At 36.2% G+C, this 22,886-nt stretch overlaps 1 protein-coding gene across 1 annotated transcript in view; it reads left to right on the top strand.

The window, feature by feature from the left end:
• LOC137022900 (protein unc-13 homolog C) overlaps positions 1–22,886 on the top strand; it is a 221,991-nt gene that overhangs the window by 70,447 nt on the left and 128,658 nt on the right. The window contains exons 17-18 of the mRNA XM_067389369.1: positions 2,186–2,275; positions 10,495–10,623. Coding sequence (XP_067245470.1) covers positions 2,186–2,275; positions 10,495–10,623 — 219 coding nt within the window. The remainder of the gene's footprint in view (positions 1–2,185; positions 2,276–10,494; positions 10,624–22,886) is intronic.

Here is a 22,886-nt window from a genome sequence, read left to right as displayed (position 1 = left end):
GGTTAGAGCCCACTCTATTAGGAGTGTGGCTTCCTCCTGGGCGTTGGAGCATGGTGCCTCATTAACAGACATCTGTAGAGCTGTGGGCTGGGTGACACCTAACACATTTGCAAGATTCTATAATCTTCATGTAGAGCCTGTGTCCTCTCGGGTACTCGTCCCTTCGGGCCAGTAGTTAAGACCTTCTCGGTGTCATTGCTTGCTGCGCCATTCCACTCCTCGGACTGGATGAGTGCGCTATTTCTCAGGTGAGTTCCTCAGTTAGACCCCTGGGTTCCTCCAGCACTGTTATGTCTACGCTTGTGTGCATGCCCGTTCGGTCAGCCCCTGTGTCAGACTAGGTGCTTCTACGTGTTGTGATTCCCTATTCGGGGTAATCCCATGTGTGTTCTCCATGGTAAGTCTCCTGTGGTAGCACGTGTCTTCCCTTGGCAAGCCACTCTTGCTGGCTCTGACGTTGAAATATATCCACCCTGCGGGCTGGGTACCTCAGAGTTTTTCCATATGTTACCGCTACGTTGGTTCATATGTGCTTGTAAGACCTCCTTCGAGCAGGCTACCGTTGGCATACTTTCAGCTGGAACATGCTACCCACTGTATTCTGTGTTAAGTATAGCCCCTTGCTCGTACTTCCTCGTGACGGGGTGCTACCACAAGACAGCTATTGTGGCGTTTTTTGTAAGGGACCCCATTCGTCAGTCTGTTCTGACGTAACGTCGAACGTGACTGACTAAAAGGGAACGTCTAGGTTACGTATGTAACCCTCGTTCCCTGAAGGAGGGAATGGAGACGATATGTCCCTTTGCCACAATTACTGTTCTGCTGAAATGCCGGGTCGTTGGCTCGGCTCCTCAGCGAAAACTTGAATGAGAGTTGCCCGCGCTGCTCCTTATATACCCACACTGTGGGGTGGAGGTTGCGATGCAAATATCACAGACCAAGGTACTCAGCGATACTTGTTTTATTAACACTCAAAGGTGATTGGGCTCTCGGGGCGAGACCCCATTCGTCAGTCTGTTCTGATGTAATGTCTCCATTCCCTCCTTCATGGAACAAGGGTTACATATGTAACCTAGACGTTCTCTTTTGCGTCATATTGTCCTTGAATGGTTTAAAATTACATTAAAATGCACACACAGGAAAGAGTATGCGGAATCGAAATGCACGTGTTTTATTAAATCCAAAGTTCTTGGAAATTTAGAACTGGTGTTGTGGCGAATTAGCCTTTCGCTGAGCCCCGCCCCCCTTAGTTACTGTTGCTTTGTCCGACAAGCCGTGGCGCTGTCACTCCACACGCAGTGAAAAATACATCGCGGAACAAAGAGGATACTGACCACACATCGACAGACAAGACAGAGCAGGTTACTTATGATATTAAACAAAGTCCCAGCTTTCAAACAGTGTAGTTATTAAAGTAATTCAAACAATAAAAAACGTTTTGTTGCTCTTTAATGTGTCGTGACCATGGTCGTGACAGATTGCTGTAGATCCTCAGCTCAACCGCTCGTAAAAAAACGATCATCTCTTCCTATTAGTCCATGAACATGAGAATGAATGTTGTTTCAAACGCGGAAAGACGTCAATACTCACCATTTTTCAAGTTTAACTCCACCGAGGTTAATCTTTTAACTACTGGCTGCTTTGTCGGACAAAATGGAGGATGCGGCGTTCTGATTGGTTAGATCGCTTGTCAATCAAACTCCCGGCGAAAGGTCAATTACGACTTCTTGGCAAACCCTCATTAAAGCTGCTACCTGATTGCCTAATTCTAACCCCAGCCCCTAATCCTAACCCCACCCCTACACCTAATCCTAAACCTACCTACACTGGTGATTTAGTTGGGTTGGGGGGTAATAATCTGGCGGGTGTAGAACCCTAAATACCGAACCCTAATGGTGCTGTTGACTGGTAACATCAAGCTCATCAAAAAGATAATTTGATAATTTCTACATATTTAGGATCTTTGTGTAAATACAAACTACAGGTTTTGTTGGTTAATCCAATATTTCCCTGTTATCCCAAAAAACAGACTTATATAGTCCATCTTACTTAGCTAATGTGTGGTTTCCATCTTTTCACTTGCCTCTTATATATCAATATTCATAAGATCTATAGCCACAACTGAAATCTGAATCTATGTATCTTCACCATCAAATAAAATCTGATTTTTATTCTGTGTTTGCAGGATAACTTTCCTGCTGGAAATCCAGAGAGACTCCAGGATTTAAAATCAACTGTTGACCTGCTGACAAGCATCACCTTTTTTAGGATGAAGGTACGACCCTCTCACTCTCTCTCTCTCTCTCTCTCTCTCTCTCTCATGCGCACACACACACACACACACACACACACACACACACACACACACACACACACACACACACACACACACACACACACACACACACACACACACACACACACACACACACACACACACACACACATACAGAAAGAATTATGCAAGCTTTTTAAATGGAATTAAAGCAGTGTGACTCAGCACTGTGACTCACACACACAATAAAAACCTCTCATGCATTTCATGAAAGAGAATTATTTCAAATAAAAATATGAATGAAACTATCAGGGGGTTTTGTGACTTTCATGGGCAGTCAAAACATTATGGCAGTTGTAATTTAGTGTGAAGGACTTTCTAATAATTTATTGCATTAAGTAGTTATATATATTAAAGAAAAATCTACTAATATAAAAAGTCTCTTCAACAGTCTTCCATTTTGGATGAATCCCACAAAGTCATATTTCTCTACAAAAAAGATCATGATGTATAAATACTTTGCAATTTAAATAATATAGTACTGTGACATTACAGTAATGATAATTTGGGGTGTAAAATGTGCTTTTTGCAGTGTAAAATTTTGGGACTAAAATATGACCCTGACAAGTTCTTGACTAGTTTTTCTAGTAATTCAGCCTGATTGTGAAATTCTGATATATTTCACTCATTCATTCACAGCCGTTCTGATACAGATCTCGTGTTGATTGTCTCGAGTGTTAATGAGCTGCTAATCGCAGCTTTCCTGATAAGAGTCCTGCATTGAGAGAGTTCTGATGTTTTTCACTTCAGTGAGCACAGATAAAGTGAATATATTCTCTGATTGTTTTCATCTATGTTCTACTTCATCATCTGTGGATATAAAGCTGCACTGCTTTGCAGTCTGTAATGAAACAATTTTTCACCAACGCTTCAGGGTTTCAATGATTTCTTATTTGTTTGCATGAAATAAAAAAATCTTTTGGCTCTTGAAATATGTACTTGAGTCAAATTTATTCGAGGACAATAACAAGAACCACTTTTCTGGGGGTCTCGTGGCAATAAAAATGCCTTTGACATATAGCTCAACTCTGTGTGATACAATACTGCCTTTTTTTAAAAGTCATAAAGAATACGCTGATTTCTCACTGTTGGGAAGCCGTGTCTATGTCTGGAAATGTGTTCAGGGCAAAAGTGCTTGTAAAATCACACTACTCAGAGCTGTAAGTTGCTCTAGGGTAGCAAACCAGACTGTTTTTCTTCGTAGACATAATTTAGATGAGATTACAGCTGCGATTGGCCCCTGCTGTTATTTCACTGAGCTTGATTCTCTGTTGTGCCATTTGCAGGCATTTTAATATATGACTGACTATTGTAATTGCAAGTCAATATGAGTTGTAGAAAAGACATCATATCCAATACAAAGAATAAACAGTGATTGATTTTCTTCCTTTCTCCTCCCAGGCTATTAAAGTTTATTTACACAGACCTGCACACATTTTCCATTTAGTTCTGTCAAATTTAGTCCGTGCTGAGAAACTAACAGCCATTGGTCACAAACATACGGTATGCAAATAAGCAAACACAAATAAGAATTTGAAGTTTCCTTCAGATGTCTGTGCCATTATTATAAACCCGTAAACTGTGTCCTTGTTGCATTATTAATTGCATCCTGACACATATCAGAATACAGTGACATGAATCAAGTTTACGTAGCTAGAAGCGTTTGTGTACTTGCGTGGAATATGTTTTGGGACTTTGATGTTGACAGATAATGTTTTATTCAAAATTGTATGTGGGTCAGCGATGATGTTCTTTTTTATTTGGGTCTGGATCAATGAATGCATTGAAAACTACATTAAAAATGCAATTCTTAAAAATGAGGACTGTACTGAAGCGGTTTTGTAGTATTAATATTTAAGAAAATATGAATTTATTAAATGTATTTATACAAAAAATATAAAAATATATTAATATTATACATTTATTTTAACAATATATATTATATTTTTGTATTAATATACAGTATTTTATTATTTCAAATAATTTATTAAACCGATCATTTATGTAACTGACTTAGAGGAAGCCATTTTGTTTTCATATGGCAAGAAAACCATAAAACAGGAAAGTAGCATCCCAGCAGACCCTTATGATTTTAACTTTCTTATCTTAAAGTTTCTTAGATTATTATTTTTTTAATTATATAAATTAAGAACTTGGCTTGTATTTTTATATGAATTGTCATTGGGGATTTTTTAAATAAGATTTTCTTTGTTTGTCATTGACCCACATGTAGATTGAGTGTGTTTGGATGAGTCGTACAGTGTAGACTGAGGCATGAGGAGATGATGTCACATCCACACACACACATATACACACACACACACACTCCAAGCGCTGTCAGTACATTAGTCAGGCCTTGCATCTGATAAAAAGCGCTTCGTCATTTTAATGACTGACACCTAGAGTGGTCTGAGCAGGCAAATCAGTGAAGCACGGCTAAAGAGGCAGAGGAAGCTCCGCCCACTGAGAGAACACCGCCAGGCAGAGAATAAAAACTCCAACTGTCACAATGCATTATGGGTAATGGAAGAGTGCCCATGCCAGGGTGATGTTTATTCCTCCCCTTAGCGCCGGCATTCAGAAACACCAACACGGCACAGGAAGAGGAATGGGACACATTAGTCAGTTACATAAGGCAAAAGAAATACATACTAATGCATATTCCGATGTTATTCAATTACATATTCTGAGGGAGTATTTTCAGTATCTTTTTTGGTTCCTGTACAAGGAAAGAAAAAAGTCCTGGAAATATACTGGAAAAACAGAAATATAGAGAAAAAATGTGTGTTTGTGTTTGTCATCTCTAATTAATGGCAAAAAATACTGTATAAGAGACTTTTAGCTCATCCAGAAGCAGTTGTCCTCTTTACATGAATGATTCCTCAAATCTTGTTTGTTGTTGAGTAGAGCTGTGATGGTATTTTACTAAGTGATCAGACTTACAGTATGGGCAATAAGACAGGTTTTAAAAAAAAGTAATATAACACAGAGACGTTTTTGGACTCTTTTGACTCTTGAACCACCTTAGTAACCACATAGCAAGTTACTATGTGTTTGCTAAAGTGTGGTTGGTGGTTGCCAGGGCACTTTTTCAAATCATTTACATAAAAAAAAACATAAATTGGCCTAATTTGATACCAAAAAGTAAGAATGACTGCCTCTTTACTAACTGCTAGTGGGTCATACTAGATCTTAAGACACTAGTTGTGTCCCAAATGACGCACTATACACTATGCACTTATACACTATGTACTAGGTTATTTGTCACTCACCAGAGACTGATAGCCCCTCCCTCTGTGCTACGTAATTAAAGCTGAGACAGTTAAAGGGTTAGTTAACCCTAAAATGAAAATTCTGTCATTAATTACTCACCTTTATGTCATTCCACACCCGTAATACTTTCATTCTTCTTCGGAAGACAAATGAAGATCTTTTTGATGACAGAATTCTGTCAGATTTCCTTCTATAGACTGCCTTTGCAACTACCACTTTGACACTTCAAAAACTTCATAAAGAGATCGGTAAACTAATCCATATGAATCGAGTGGTTTAGTCCAAATTTTCTAAAGAGAATCGATTACTTGTTATGATGAACAGATTTAATTTAGGCTTTTACTCGCATGTAAACATTGAACAGCGAACAACAAACCTCTTCTGGAAGCTCAAAAGTGCTGCGTAACCAATGAGGTTCATTCTTGTGTGTTACGCAGCATGTTTGATCTCACGTTTGATCTCTTTATGAAGTTTTTGAAGGGTCAAAGTAGTAGTTACAAAGGCAGTATATGGAAGGAAATCTGACTGCATTTTGTCATCAAAAATATCTTAATTTGTCTTCTGAAGAAGAATAAAAGTCCTACAGGTGTGGAATGACTTGAGGGTGAGTAATAAATGACAGAATTTTGGGGTGAACTAACCCTTTTAAGTGCATGAAGTGTCCAACATTCCACAGTTATTTATTTTGGTTAAATAAGTGCGTTATTCGTATATTTAGAGTTCACTTTTTCTTTTTGGAATTTTCGGTGTGAACACACCACACTATTTATACTACAAAACCACATAGAATAGTGCATAAGTATGCACCTGTTGTCTTAAAATAATGGCTATGTTAAAGCAACTGACCCGTGGATGGTTGCTAGGGTGTTATGGTTTGTTGCCAGGGCATTGTTACTGTATGTGGTTGCTAAGATATTCTGTGTGGATTCTAGTGTGGTGGTAATGATGTGGTCAATCAAGAGTTGAACATACTTGAATGACACCACAATGTTGTAATCACATAATCACAATGTCATAATGCTGTGTGTATATATGAGCAATATCACACGAGTAGCCGTGCGATATGGCTGTATATCAGCACGCTGAGATTCGTCCGTAGGCACGAGGCCGCAGGTAATCACAGCGTGCTGATATACAGCCATATCGCACGGCTACGAGTGTGATATTGCGTTTATACAACAGTTCGACGGCACGAGTGTGTAAATAAATAAGAACAACAACGGAGTGTCTTTAAAACCCTCTTTTGTGCAGCACTACTTCCTTCCGCCACGGATTCAAATCTCAATTTGACAGTTGGACCAAGCCTCCGTTACTAACTCTAAAACGTCACTTTAGAACTAGTAATGAAGGAACATGAGTCGCTTCATTGAAACACATTGAATTTTCTACAGTGTTAGAGAGAGAGAGAGAGAAAGAGAGAGTAGGCTATTACCTGTGTCTGGTATATTGCATTACATTCATTCTTCAAGTCGATGTCCATAATATTACATCCTTTGTACAAGTCCATTTGAATGTCCGCTGAGGTAAGCGATCTTTGTATTTGTTCTTTTTTTTAGCTTTGGGAATTTTCCATCCATAACACCACAGCGCTAAAACAACTTCCTTTGCAAAAGTTCCTTTCAATTTAAAAGTCTCTTGTGACTCACTTCTCCTGTAAAGTGTTGCCGCCATCTAATGGCGTATTAATGTAATGTTCACTCAATCCATATTACTTAATGGACATATTTATATAAAATAATATTTATTGAACAACATATAAGCACAATTGTACAGTTCAGTCAAACATAAAGCACTAACTTAGTTATTAAAAAAAAAATAGGTCACCATTTACGCTGGTATGTGGGTTTTACAAATATTTAACGAATGAAAAGGATTTTAAAGAGTTTGTGACAAAACCTCCTAACTCCATTGGATCCTCAAACTGTCAATCAAGCCTCATTAATCCGCTTCACCTCTGAATGAAGTGCGCACGCAGTTTGGACATCTCTGTGCAATGCAAAGGTAAATAAAGATCTGACGTTTGAAAAAAAAATGTAAAGCGTTTTCTTTACTCAAAACATAAAAATATGTTTATAAAGATTAATGTTTTATGTATTTGAAGCGGAGAAGAGTCTAAAATGTTGCGTCTAGTTGTAGCCAATGTGCTATATAAGGATGTAACGTAACGTTTATTATTATCAAATTTAATATAGCACAATTATAGCACAATTCGACTTGCTCTAATAGATATAAAATAATAGATTAATAAGACCAAAGATTGCCCGTTCTATGTACTCAAATTGAATTATGTCTCATGTTTAACCACTATAAGAGCCAGCGGCAAATCCCAGAGGCACTGGCCGAGATGAAGCTGTTCTCGGCGGTTACAGAAGCACTGAACGGCCGCTGACGCGCTCGAGATCGCATCTCCGAAAACGTCAAAACAAATTGTATAATGGGCTCTGTTATTAAATATGAGTCACATATTTCAGGTCTAAACAACTACATTCTCGCCTAAAAAACTATTAAAACTACAGTTTGTGGTACAAGAAGTAGTATTTCTAAAAATTACGGTTGATTTAATCGGCTGCCATGACGGTCACTTCAAGCGGAGTGATACAAACGGTGAAAAGGCAGTAGGAGTGCTGTTATCACTGAAATATCGCATGGCTATCAGCCAATCAGATTCGAGAACCAGACAGAACTGTTGTATAAATATATTTATACAACAGTTCTGTCTGGTTCTCGAATCTGATTGGCTGATAGCCATGCGATATTTCAGTGATAACAGCACTCCTACTGCCTTTTCACCGTTTGTATCACTCCGATTGGCTTTGAATAAACATTACATCCTTATATAGCATATTGGCTACAACTAGACGGGACATATCAGACTCTTCTCCGCTCTTTAAATACGTAAAACATTAAACTTTATAAACATATGGTTTTTTGAGTAAAGAAAACGCTTTACAATTTTTTTTTTTTTAAAACATCAGATCTTTATTTACCTTTGCATTGCACAGAGGAGATGTCCAAACTGCGTGCGCACTTCATTCACGAGGTGAGGCGGATTAATGAGGCTTGATTGACAGTTTGAGGATCCAGTGGAGTTAGGAGGGTTTTGTCACAAGCTCTTTAAAATCCTTTTCATTCGTTAAATATTTGTAAAACCCACATACCAGCGTAAATGGTGACCTATTTTTTTTTTTTTTAATAACTAGTGCTTTATGTTTGACGGACTTGTATAAAGGATATAATATTATGGACATCGACTTGAAGAATGAATGTAATGCAATATACCAGACACAGGTAATAGCCTACTCTCTCTCTCTCTCTCTCTAATACTGTAGAAAATTCAATGTGTTTCAATGAAGCGACTCAACGTTCCTTCGTTACTAGTTATAAAGTGACATTTTAGAGTTAGCAACGGAGGCTTGGTTCAACTGACAACTTGAGTTTTGAAACGTTCCTTCGTTACTAGTTCTGAAGTGACGTTTTAGAATTAGTAACGGAGGCTTGGTCCAACTGTCAAATTGAGATTTGAATCTGTGGCGGAAGGAAGTAGTGCTGCACAAAAGAGGGTTTTAAAGACACTCCGTTGTTGTTCTGATTAACTACGGCACTCGGCCTGCAGCCTCGTGCCTACGGACGAATCACAGCGTGCTGATATACAGCCATATCGCACGGCTATGAGTGTGATATTACTCATATATATATATATATATATATATATATATATAATATATACAGGCTTGGGAGTGTTACTTTAAAAATGTATTCCATTACAGGTAGAAATTACTTCATAAAAAAAGTATTCAGTAATGTAATTCAAATACAGAAATATAAAAAGTAATGTAATCTGATTACTTTTGGATTACTTCAAGGTCATAATTTAATTTTAATTTCTTCTCATTTTCTGCAAGTTTTTAAATGTTACATGTTCCATACTTTTGAATGGGTCTCAACAATAAAAAAATTTACAAATCTGATAAATTATCTACTGCAATATTATAATCGTTGTTGTTGTTTAGAGCTTAAAAATATAAAAGTCACATCAGATCGGAACAAGCTTGGATCAAACATTTCTGTTTATGTTTGTTCTGCTTTAATTTTAATGTTTAGCATTTTGGTTACTTTTGAAACCTATTAAAACTAAGCAATCATGCCTCATTTCCAGAACTTGGGAATACACAGCCCTGAATATATATGTAAAGGGCTATTCAGACATCTAGTGGCTACAGTATGGTATTACAGATTATTTTTTAGTCCTTTGATAAAGTGTTTTCATAGCTGGAAGGCAGAGTTTGCACTGTACAAACTTTGAAAACAAAATAGCAGAGAAATTTCCATGAATTTAAAGTGTTTTTCCCTGCGGGAAGCATCGTTTCAACTAGCAGCAGTGATTCAATCTGCGTCTGAGGAGATTATTGACAGGTGTTATTTGTGCATGCACCAGCGGGTGGCTCACGTGAGTCATCACTGGCAACAGAACCAGGAACTACTGTATAATCAAGTAGCACTTAATATGGTGTTATTATGGCAAAATAATGATTTATTTCGTTTTAAATGAAACGATTGTAATCCTGCTAGTATCGCCCTTTTTTTCAAAATGTAACTGTAATCTGATTACTACGTTTTTTGATGCAACTGAAACAAATTACAGTTAATGGATTTTTGTATCCTGATTATGTAACGCCGTTACATGTATTCCGTTACTCCCTAACCATTATATATGTATATAATATGCATGTGTTTGCGTTTGTTGTAGCCATAGAAACTTTAAATTACCCAGAATACCTTAGAAACGACATACATCATGATTGCTGATTATGTAGATTGTGATGAACCATTTAAGCATGTGTGTGTTGTATTTGACTAATTCCGTTCTTTTTCTTTTTGTGATCTAGGTGCAGGAGCTGCAGAATCCTCCAAGAGCCAGTATGGTAGTTAAAGACTGTGTGAAGGCCTGTCTGGACTCCACCTACAAATACATCTTTGACAACTGCCATGAGCTCTACAACCAGCTACTGGACCAGGTAAGAGCAGAGACTAACCGGCATGTTTAGGTAAAGGACTAAGATCAGCAAGACCAGAAACATACTCAAGTAGATGAATGCAGATGATGTTTCCACAAGGGGCGCTTTAGTGGGCATTAGCACAAACTTCATCTTTTATGGTCAGTTTTCTCTCTCAGGGTTCAAGTTATTAGTGCTCAACACTAAGGATCTTTCTACTGGCCTGATCAGGCTAGTGGTTTAGATTTTTGTAAAATAAATAATGATGGGTGGATTGGTTTGTGGGTGGATGGATGGATGGATGGATGGAAATTAATAAGTCTTTAGAAAAAAGGTCCATTGACAGTTCAGAAGAGCGTCTGTACAATCTTATTGCCGAGCCCTGGTGTTGATGTGTATAGCGACGACCTGAATAATAACACATGCTGTTTAAGAGCATAGACATTTGATGGAAACTCAATATTGTTAAATATGTACAACTGGATGACACTCTTGTAATGCATTTCCTAAGAAATAACATCTGTGATCTGTGAGTGTTTCTTTAGAAATTATGTGTGTGTGTGTCTCATAGATAGCGTTATTGTGAAGAATGAAAGAACAGCCTTTCCTCGCTGGAAGAGAGCGTCTCTTCTCACCCCTGTTGTAAAGTACATGCAGTGTTATGACACTATTTGTGATGCTGTTGATGTGTATGTGTGTGTAGTGTAGTCTCTCATTACAATGTCACTTCGATCTGATCCCTCCAGTCAGACACGACAATGAAATTTCTCATGGTCCATCCACAGTAAACACACCATCGCAAAGGCATTAACGCAGTCACACACAACATGATCTGATTCGTTGACCCCAGAATCCTCCGTCACAGGGAACTGCTGTAAGGACCGATGTCACACTTGATCAAAGTGTCATTAAAATCTGGTTGTTTTCTCTAGCTGTGGTGTTTTTAGTGCTTGAAACTCCCCGCATGTGCTTCAGACTGTTTCTTGTGTCCGTATTTCATTGATTTTAAGGTTGATTTAAAGGAGATGTTTAACAGAATATTCATGTTGCTGTATTCTAGATCTTGACAGGGCTTGTCAACCTCCAAAAGCACAAAAAATTGCGATAAAAATATAACAGTAGTTCATATGAGTAGCTATATTCCAAGTCTTCTAAAACCATATGATAACTTTTACCTGAGTCTGGGTTGCTTTCACATTCACGCATTTCACTGGGCCTTGTGCAGGTTCCTTAAAAAAAAAAAAAAAAATCATTATCCATCTGAGCATGTGTTTTCCTGAAGGGATTCCCCTGGCGATGACTGATGACTCAGATCTCTAAACTGAGGGATTCAGTTTATTCATATCAGTTTCAGTTTTTTTGCAAAATATTTTTTTTTTACTTGTGTCAAAAAAGTTTTTAGCTACAAATAATCAGTTCATTCTTGTATTCATTCAAAATTGTAGGTTTTTGTTAGACATTGCACTAAACATTGCAATTTTTTTTATTATTATTAATTTTTATTTTTATTACAATTATTTTTATGACAGTTAAGCATATTTTTCCTCTTTATTTATGTTCTATGTGACCTGGTGACCCCCATGATCGCCATTATATGAAAAAGAAACAATACTGTTCATATGTTATTTTAGTAATATTTGTATACATTTTTAGTATTTATTAATATTTTAATAAATATATTACCTTTTATTTTAAATATATTACCTTTTATTTTAAGTCACAGTATTATATTAAGCCACAGTATTATATTTTAAGAGCCTCTGAAAATGCCAGAGAAACAGCGCTTTATATCTCTGTTATGGAAACAACATGTTATGGAAGCGTCACGTTATTCAAGATAAGTAGCTGACTAATGAATAACTGAATTCAACCTCATGATAAAGATGAAAATTTGTGTAATAGGTGAAATTGCTGTCACACAACAGCCAACTTCTTTTAATGACACAGTATGAGCAGCTCCGTCATTATAAATAGTAATTTAAACATTAAATACATGTACTATGATTCCCTTTGTTTGTAGAGAAGATATAGGTGGGTTCTTTTTAAACATGTGACAGGTTGTTGCATTTCAAAGAGATCATATCATGCATTTAAAAGTGAAATGCCCAGCAGACAAGTGATATGCATATTTAATTTTTGGTTATTTTTTAACACTTGATTACACAAATAATATTTCATATGAATCAGACTTTATAGTTTTTGTTTGTTTGTAAAAGTCACAACATCCAAAATAAAAGCAAAGATGTATTTTTCAGCATTGCAAGATTTTTATTTGCATTATGCAATCACAAAACCCCAGTACAGCTGCAGTGATGCTGAGGCTCATACTGTTACATTACTGATGGTTATTTGGGCTCATATTTGGTATTAAACATGATATTATGTCTTATATTTGTCACTGCAATTGTGCTTTAAAAGGCAAAATCAGCCTTTGTGCCATCATCTTGTGTACTCCACGCAGGGCTGTCTACATTGGCCATGTCAAATTAAATGTGCGAATCATTTGTGTTGTACTTCAGAAGTAGAACGGGCATCTGTTTACTGTCGTTGAATCATCAGCTGTGTCTCATTTCGAAGGCTGTGTCCTCAAGAGGTTGCCTCTGTAGGCTGCATATGTCATTGAGGCTGCTTCATTACAGTACACTGACCCATTACATTCTAAAATCATTAAGACATTTCAACAATTTATGCTTCGCTAGGAATAACGGTCAATTTTATAATGGTTACTGTTCTAAAAACAAAAGACATCCTTTATGCGGCCGTCAAATGTGACCTCTGGAAGACAGCCTTCAAAACGAGACACAGCAGTCATGTCGAGACATAGCAATCGTGTTTTAACCACAAACAGCACTTCAGCTCAGTTTGAACGAAGCGCCTATTAAATACAGTTCCTTTCAGGGGTGCAAAATGAATCTGTTCCCAGCCCGAGTGTAAAGCCAAAAGTGATTGGTTGTAGGGAGAATGTTCTACGATTGGGCAGCGCAATGTGGCTGTTATCTGATTAGCTTAAGTAGACGGTGGGTGGAGTCCCATTTATTTGTTGATTTGTCTGCACATGACACTAGAATTGTTTCCAAATCCACAAATGCACAGAAAGTGATTCACAAATGAATGCCAGACAAGAGTTGTATTTTGGACATAAAACACATTTGTAAATATATTTTTTGTATAATTTATAAATATACTTTTTTGCAAATCTCATTTTATTAATTTGTAAATTTTATCCATTTTTGTGAAACTCTATACATTTATTTGTGAATCTTAATCTTATTTGTGAATTTGATTAATTTTTGGGAATCTCTTTACATAATGCAACAAGTCTAACCCCATAGGTGAACTCTGATGATGCCATCAAGTCCAACTCCCACGACGTGACGACAAGTGTTTATTTTTGTGTGGTTCGTTCAAAGATGAATCGCGTATAGCTTTGATCATAATCCAGCAAATTAGACAGTTATAGACCACTGTTATAAGAATGAATGGCTTTCAAGTACATCACACAATGTTTTCCAGCACTTTAAAGCTTAAACATATGAATATTAGCCAATTTAAATGCTATTTTTAATGTGATGATCAAAAACATTTTTGTTCATCCTTCAAAGATTGTCCATGATATAGAAAAAACTAACACTTGGTGAAATACAAACACTTTTATTTTAAAACTAAAAAAAGAAATTACCGCTATAACCAGTAGATGTCTGCACATTTTGCTTTGGAATTAATTTTTAGAGATTATCAAATCACTATTGTAACATAAAAAAAAATCAATTTTTCTAATTTTTGTCTATTTTGTCATTCAAATTGCGAATTAAATTACACAGACAGTGAGTAAAGAGCGCTTCCTTTATAATCACTGAAGCTGTCAGTCAGTTAAAACTCCCGTTTTAGTCAATGAATCTGACTAAATTTCACAATGAATCATTATTTCCATTGTGTGCACTTTGTTTGTTATAATGAGAGGATTTGTGTGTGTGTAAAACTTAGTAAACATGAACTCATTCAGCATTTTGAGCGATACTGAATGGATTCTCACTATTGGTAACTTAAACACCTCTGACTGGTCATTTTTTTTTAACAGAAATGCCAGTGGTTAGCTACAACACTCAACGCTGCAAAATCACGTTGTAAACAGATACATTTACAGCTTCGTTAAACTCGTGGCACAAATATAACAACCAGATCTCTTTAATTTACTTGCTTTTCTCTTTTATTAAACAATTACAAATTATATATTACATGTAGTAATATAACTAAACTAATATAAATAATATAAATATTACTTTGCATTGACCTGGCCAGGACGCGATGTATGGCAAATGCCATACCCTGCCATACCCAGTTAACGACCCTGAATTGTACTTTGATTTACTGTTATGCGCTTTTGTCATTTTATTATTTTTATTTCACTTTTTCGTAATTTTAGTACTTACAACTTTTATTTCAGTTGCCAATGCAGTATATTTAAAATATAAACTTTAAAGAATATTTATATTTTATTTATTTATTTATTTTCTGCTTTATTTCAGCTATAAAAAACTATTTTAATATTTGTAGTTAACAATAACACTGATCTTATCCTGCAGAAATGCAAGTGTTTCTGCGTTTATACGTTTATCAAGCCCTCGAGGGCAAGACTGGAGGACAGACGCTTGTCCACAGCAACTGAACTCATTTGCTAGCAGACAGCAGCAGCGCTCAGAGAACTTACATCAGCCATAAATAACAGCTCGGATTCCCCGAACAGAATGCAGCTAAAATTACGAGCCAGAATCTCACTCTCGCTAGTGGAGAGGTTTATTTTTAGTGGCTTTTGAAGCAGAACTGACCCATCTTCTTCTTTAACTGAGGCAACGGCCCCATGGAGAGGAAAATAGGGTTTTATTTTGGTGCTACAGGAATGGGCACATTGAATGTTCCTCCTCAGGATGTCTTATATATAAAATATAGCGGCATCTCTAAGAGGTGGGTTGTTATGTTATATAATCATGTCAAAAAGCTCTTAAGACACGTGCAAGGGGGTCGGAAACAACCAAATCCTGTTAGTGTGATGTGAATGAAGGAGATCCATGGAAACGAGAGAGAGAGGGAGAGAGAGGGAGAGAGAAGAGCTGGAAAAGAACAAAGAAACAAGGTTGTTGGAAATGAGAAGAGACACACTGAGTCAGAACAATATTCAGAGAAAATATTGAATATGGCAAGATTGACCGAGGGGAGAAAAAAAATGCATACATTCTTATTTATTTATTTATTTATTTATCTGACAGGGACATTGCACAATACATATATTGTACAGACCAGAGATAGCTACAAGCTAATTTTCATCTGTTGTTCCTGGGCAGAAGCAAAGTAACAGCAGGTTAATATTGCATTTAAACAGCCTATCACAAAATCACCTATATACAAAATTTAAAATACAGACAAACAACACATCCGCCATTAACAATGCTCCATCCCCAGATCAAGTCCAAATACATTACCACACAGTCCAAATACATTACATTTGATACATTAGATGACAACACACCATTGGTGGCTGGCCAATAGAGGGCTCTAGGGCGCCGCCCTCCCTGAACCACACACGCAAAATTATAATCATATAAATTATTTAAGTGTATATTTGTATGATGTAATATATTAGAAAATCATCTGTGGAAAATATTTTTTTTCACAATCACCATATGTCCTCTCTGTGTGCACCACTCAATTTCAGCTGAGGGGCAATCGAGAAATCACCCAAAGGAGGCGGGTCTTTGTAGAATTTAGTCAAATGCCTATTCAATATATAAATATATTCAAGATGTGACATAAAATTTAGCCAATCAGCGTCCTAAATTCTTATCTGCAATGGGCGATTTTTTTTGTCGCCCCCAAACTGCTCAAATGAAGGCTTTGCCAGTAGTGGCGTGATTCAATGCATTCTCTATGGGTTCCGGGAGGGCTCGCACTAACGTGCTTTCGTCATCATACGTAACCTTAACTTGTGCTGCGATTGGTGGACACAAACATACTTCTATTAATATTTTTTTTATGCTGAAGTGACATCCAGTATTTTCCTCAGTGCATTATTTACATTTCACAGATATATTCTCCATCTGCAAATGTTAGAAAGTCGAGAAAATATTTCCATTTTGCAGTCAGGCGTGGACGAGCCTTCAGCAAGCACAAACTTTCGTAAACGAGCGCCGCCGCGCACATGCGCGCCAAACAGACGGAGTTCAATATGAGTAAAACACATTTTGCTAAAAATATTTGTAGTTGAAAATTCTTTTTTGTTGGCGAACATAATTATGACATATGTAGAATTTCGAAAATACAACTAAGTGTATTTGTACGATAGCAGTAACTGTGTAAAGTGACTGTTGTAGGGTATTTAAATAGGGTATTTAACTTCTGCTTTAAAAAACATTTTGTTTTTAGATTGTAAAGTTACAATTTTAGAATATAGCCTAGGCCTAATGTGATTTGATCCCTTTTTTGCAAATAATATAGCATGTTATACACAGTTACATTCATGTTTGTTTTTATAGCCTTCAATATGAACATTGTTTCTAGGACAATATTAGGCAGGATGTAATTTTTTTTTTTTTTTTTTAGATCCCAGCCCTATGGCATGCTTTAAATAATGAATTTTCCATGTTTTAGATAAGCGGTAATGATACATTATTATATCACTTGTTAAATGATTATTTAACAATTAGCCTATTCATTCCTGCATTTCTAAAAGAAAAAATGTTTGTGCCCCACCAAAATTTTTTTGCACCAGCCGCCACTGCAACACACCTGATTATCCTTCAGCCGTTTCTTTAAATTAAATTTGAAATTATTCAAAGAATTGCACTCTCTGACAGTTAAAGGCTAAGAGTATATATATATATATATATATATATATATATATATATATATATATATATATATATATATATATATATATATATATATATATTCACTAGAACTACCAAGGCAGTCATTTTGACCGTTTTAAAGATTTGCAATGTAATAACTTTGTTGAAATAAAACCCATATAACTACAGTTCCATGACTTTTCTTAAATTAATGTAAATTTTATTTTAACATTGTTATTTTATTAAAATTACAAAACACAAAAGAGTTCTGAGTATTTCTACCTTGAATGGCCATAGCGGTCAATTTGACCGCACATATTACAGGCGTTGTATCTCCTCAGCGCTTTTTCCCACCGTTAAAGATGTGCGTAGCTGTTGCCTAGCAACCTTTCTCTGGCAGTTTTGTATGCTTTTGCTAAGCTAAAACTTATCTTAACCGTCAAAATGGCAACAAGAAAGAAAATGACTGTCACTGAGGTTTTATCCTTGCTTGAGAACATTGATGATGCAGAGTCTGATGGAGGAGCAGAGAGCGATGTCTCTTGGTCTCTTGTTATGATGTTTATTATCTGTCCTAATATAACAGAACTATTTATTCATTCTAGATTTCATTAGAGGCTGCATAAAATTGTTTCCGATTCGTGTGGTCCAAACATTTCCGATAATGCTAAAGCATTGTAAACTCCAAAAGTCAAAATGTATTGAATAAAGACAGATGTAATCATTTCCAAAATTCACAATATGTTTTTATCTAACGAAATATTCTGCTTCATTTTATATTTGCTGACATTTTGACTTTCAAAAACAACATTTTAACTGCGGTGAAAAACTTTGATCTCCAGCTTGCCGGATGCAAATTGGGAGGTCTAGTAGCTCTTACACAATAATATCATGAACATATTATATTATGTATGCTTAAATTACCCCACATTTTTCATAAAACATGACCATAGAAGCTTTGAAGTAAATATAACATGACAAAAATGACATTCACTGCTGTCTGGTATGAACAGTCAAAATGACCACTATTGGCAGTTCTAGTAGTTATAGAATTACGGTAGTGCTAGTGATATATATATATATATATATATATATATATATATATATATATTACATTTAATATGTATTTAATGTAATATTCATTTTACAGCTTTAATACTGAATTAAAAATATATATGTATATTTATTTATTTACAGTTGTGAACCGCCATAAAGAACAATGGGAATTACAAAAAAATTCAAAAGTAAAAATCTGGATGCATGAGTAATGAGAGTGTGCTTAATTGTCATGAACAAAAACAACAAGAACAAAAAGAGGCATCTTTCTTTATGCAAAATATGATTTTAATAGTTGATTTTTGGGATGAAATGTGGTTATTTTCATTAGATTCACCTATCTAGGCTGTGAAATAGAGAGATTAACCACTTTACATTTGCATTTATGGTGTAAGAAGACACTTTCCTACCAGAGTGATGTCAAACTAAATTGCACATATTGCAAACGTAGCAATTAGCAGGACAGGTAGCTGTGATTTACACGACGTATGTTAAACTCACAACTAAAAGAACATCACCAGAAACCCACAATAATGTGAAGCCCTCAAAGCACCTTTTAATTAGAGTTAAGGGTTAATTACAGTGATATGCAGAGGACTGGATGACTAGAGAGATATTTTACATTATTTATCTAGCTATTTTGAGCAGTGTGTCTTTATGTTTACTTCGGTATGAACACAGAAATAAGACAAGACCTGCCTTCAGGGACAGGCTCATTTGTCAAAAAACATACCAATCCACAAATTCAAACATTTAAGTAAATAATGTTTTGTTTTTATGCGAAATGCAGATTATCTTTTAGTTTTTCTCTAGAGTTTCAATAGACATTTCAACAATGTCTCAAACTGTGCTCAGATTTGCAAAGATACCAAAGTCTGCAAGGATAGTAAAATGTTGTTTTGTGTTGACGTTAGTCTCATGAGCAGTGAAAGACCAACCTCTGAGCACTAAAATAAGGGTTGATATGCGTAAAGATCTTTGGAGCTTAGGATAAAAATGATTTCAAACCCGCTGCAGGGCCTCATTTCAGAGAGAATCACCAAACACTGATTTTATTGAAGGCAGAAAATAACCACACACAAAAAAACAGTCCATTATGTGTCAGTGAAGGGTAAATCTCTCAGGAGGATCAGCACACAGAAGAGCCAATCTGGGCCAGACTTTGTGTATGTGTGTGTGTGTGTGTGGTTCAGGTATACCATATGTTATGGGGACAAAATTTCCCCATAATGATGGCAATATCCAAAATCCTTGTCCTTGTGGGGACATTTTTGGTCCCCATGAGGAAAATAACTTCTAAATCATACTAAGTGATGTTTTTTGAAAATGTAAAAATGCATAAAGTTTTCTGTGAGGTTTGTGTTTAGGGGATAGAATATACAGTTTGTACAGTATAGCAATTGTTATATCTATGGAAGTTCCCATAAAACATGAAAACCTGTGTGTGTGTGTGTGTGTGTGTGTGTGTGTGTGTGTGTGTGTGTGTGTGTGTGTGTGTGTTATGGCAATATTTGTTATATAGGTCATGCTATCTCCATGCATGTCATCACATTCATTTGTGTGGAGGTGGATTAGTTTCTCTTAGCTATCCAACATGAAACATGGATTGCAACTGGATATATTAGAAAGGGTTTATATCATCTTTTACTGTTCTATTTCTTTGCTTGTCTTTTTTGTGTGTGATTTATCAGTACGCACTATTCCAGAGACAGAGGTTTGTCTTTTGTAATCATTAATGTGTATATATGTATTGTGGCGGAAAGAGCAAACGACAGACACAGTGGGTGTGCCGTCAATCCTCTGAGAGGCATTTATTAACATAAAAAGAAACATAAACTGTCCAAAAAGGGGAAATAAAGTGTTCAAGGAAATAAAGTAGAATAATAAATAGGGGATCTGGTGTCCTTGCTTTGCTGGGGTTCATGAGGGAAAGGCAGTGTTCCAGATGGGTTGGTCCAGGTGACTAGGGCGAGATCCCGTGATTTACTCACCCTTAAGCCATCCTAGGTCTATATGACTGTCTTCTTTCAGATGAACAAGGTTGTGAATGGCTGCCCAGATTTTGAAAAAAAAAAAAAAAATGTGTAAGACAAATATCCTTATTTAAAACTTTTTGAAGTAAAATAACGAGCTTCCTGCACGACAGCCATACACATTCGACGTGTATCCAAAAAGCGTTAACTTCTGCAACGTAGTACACAATGACATGACGTACTACGCAATGTCCTACACTATAATGTGTAGTACTCCATGTCATTGTGTACTACATCGTGGAAGTTAACGCTTTTTGGATGTACGTCGAATGTATACCTAGGATGGCTTGAGGGTGAGTAAATCATGGGATAATTTTCATTTTTTGGTGAACTATCCCTTTAAGGGACGGGGTGACACTGACAATAAGGGGGAGGCAGCTGTCCCATCTCACACACACACACACACACACACACACACACACACACACACACACACACACACACACACACACACACACACACACACACACACACACACACACACACACACACACACACACACACACACATGTGTGTTTGCTTGTGCAAAATGCACTGTTGTAATTCTAGGATGTTGTGGATGGTTGCCAGGGTGTTTCTATGCATCTCCTAAGGCATTCTGGGCATTGCTATGTGGTTGTTAGGGCCTGCTAAGCAGTTACTAAGGCATTGTTAGTAAATGTGGTTGTTAATTCAGATTCTATGGCATTTATATATGGTTTCTAAGGGTTTTTATGTAGATACTAGGGCATGGCTATGTAGTTGCTGGGGGTTGCTGTGCAGTTACAAGAGTCAGTTCTCTTGTGTTTTAGCACTATAAATGTCACTCTTCATCTCTCATATGTAAATGTAACATATGCTGTTCCACAGGAAACAAGAACAGACTTTTCTTATATTCTAAAAACAGAGCAGTAGAGAAGCGTGAGCTGATGTTGTGTCCTGATCGCTTTAGTCCTGCTGTTACTTTAATCTAATTCAGCACATATAACTCAATGCCCCCAAGGAGCTGCTACTTCCTTCACTAAAACTGTGTTTTGCACGCTCACATGACACATACAGACCCATAAACACAACACAGACGTCAGCATGATCTCCATTGAAACTTGCAAATGAGTCACTTATTAGACTCCAGCTAGGTTTATATGTGCATGCAGTACATTATTGTTGGATTTTTCTGTAAATGTAGAGATACATACAAGGCCTAAAACTAACTTTTTGCCACACCTGTCAATGGCCAGTGACTTAAAATGTACCGGCCATAAATATTTTTTACCGAGCATGAAAGTTATGACAACAAAATTTTAGATACCAGTGAAAATTCACAATTCTCTATTCCAATTTCGATACCACAAAACTACTAGCATAAGTAATATAAATGTAAAACATTATTAAAGATAAGTAGGCAGTCAGTAATAAAATAAGAAAAAATAATCAAATTATAAGCAAAATCACAAATAAATACAATATAACAAAGATACAAATGAAAGTGACTTTCATGTTTTCTGGTAGGTCTTCAGGTACAGAAATTTAATAAAGTAAACAAATGTAAAATAACACTGCATAGTCTTCACTGTATAAATTAAACATCCTTATTAATTCAACCTTTATTAAAGCTACAAAAGTTAATCAGTCAAGAGCAATGAGTGATTTTTTTTCTTTGTCCTTTATTGTTAGATTAACATTAAAAACAGACAGCAGCAGGAATATTAGGCTGCTGTCACTTTTAGGAGGAATGCACGGATCTCACATACTGATACTGTACACCTGTTCACTTAAGTCATACTTTTTGACATAATTTTGTGTAAATTTGTCCTAGTGCAAGAAGATGGGAAAGAGAGCTCAGTTTAGTATTTGTGCACTGTCTGAGACACTGCTTTTTGGGTGTGCGCTTCGGTTATGTGCGCACACAAATTGAATGAGTTCCCTTTTGCGTGTTCTTGCCCTTGAATATTTACATTGTCAAAGCTTAAACTTTCACGCTTTCGCAATTTGGCACATATATATTATACTACTGGGTGAAGGACACTATAGTTCACTTATGTAAGTGAGGATAGCAAAATAAAGTAAACTATGGCATATTATACCCAAAAATCCTTCATACAGTAGACTACCAGTAAAATTGATAAAAATTTGGGACCAAAAATTATTCAGACACTTGTTCAGACCAAGTTTTGCTGAAGTATTATCTGACATAATTAAGATTATTTTTTTCTGACACAGTTTAACTTGTCAGATCTTGTCATATTTTATTGCCATTTTTTAAACAATAGTGAATAAACTAATAATTAATTTAATATTTAAGGTGTCTGAATAAATTTTGGTTTGACACAGGTCTCTGTTCTAACTCTGTTAAAGTTGTCACACTCACTGCTAT

The sequence above is a fragment of the Chanodichthys erythropterus genome, chromosome 7 (genome assembly GCF_024489055.1).
Source record: "Chanodichthys erythropterus isolate Z2021 chromosome 7, ASM2448905v1, whole genome shotgun sequence".
Taxonomy (NCBI): domain Eukaryota; kingdom Metazoa; phylum Chordata; class Actinopteri; order Cypriniformes; family Xenocyprididae; genus Chanodichthys; species Chanodichthys erythropterus.
The sequence above is the reverse complement of the archived record's forward strand: the minus strand, read 5'-3'. Positions and strand labels throughout refer to the sequence as shown.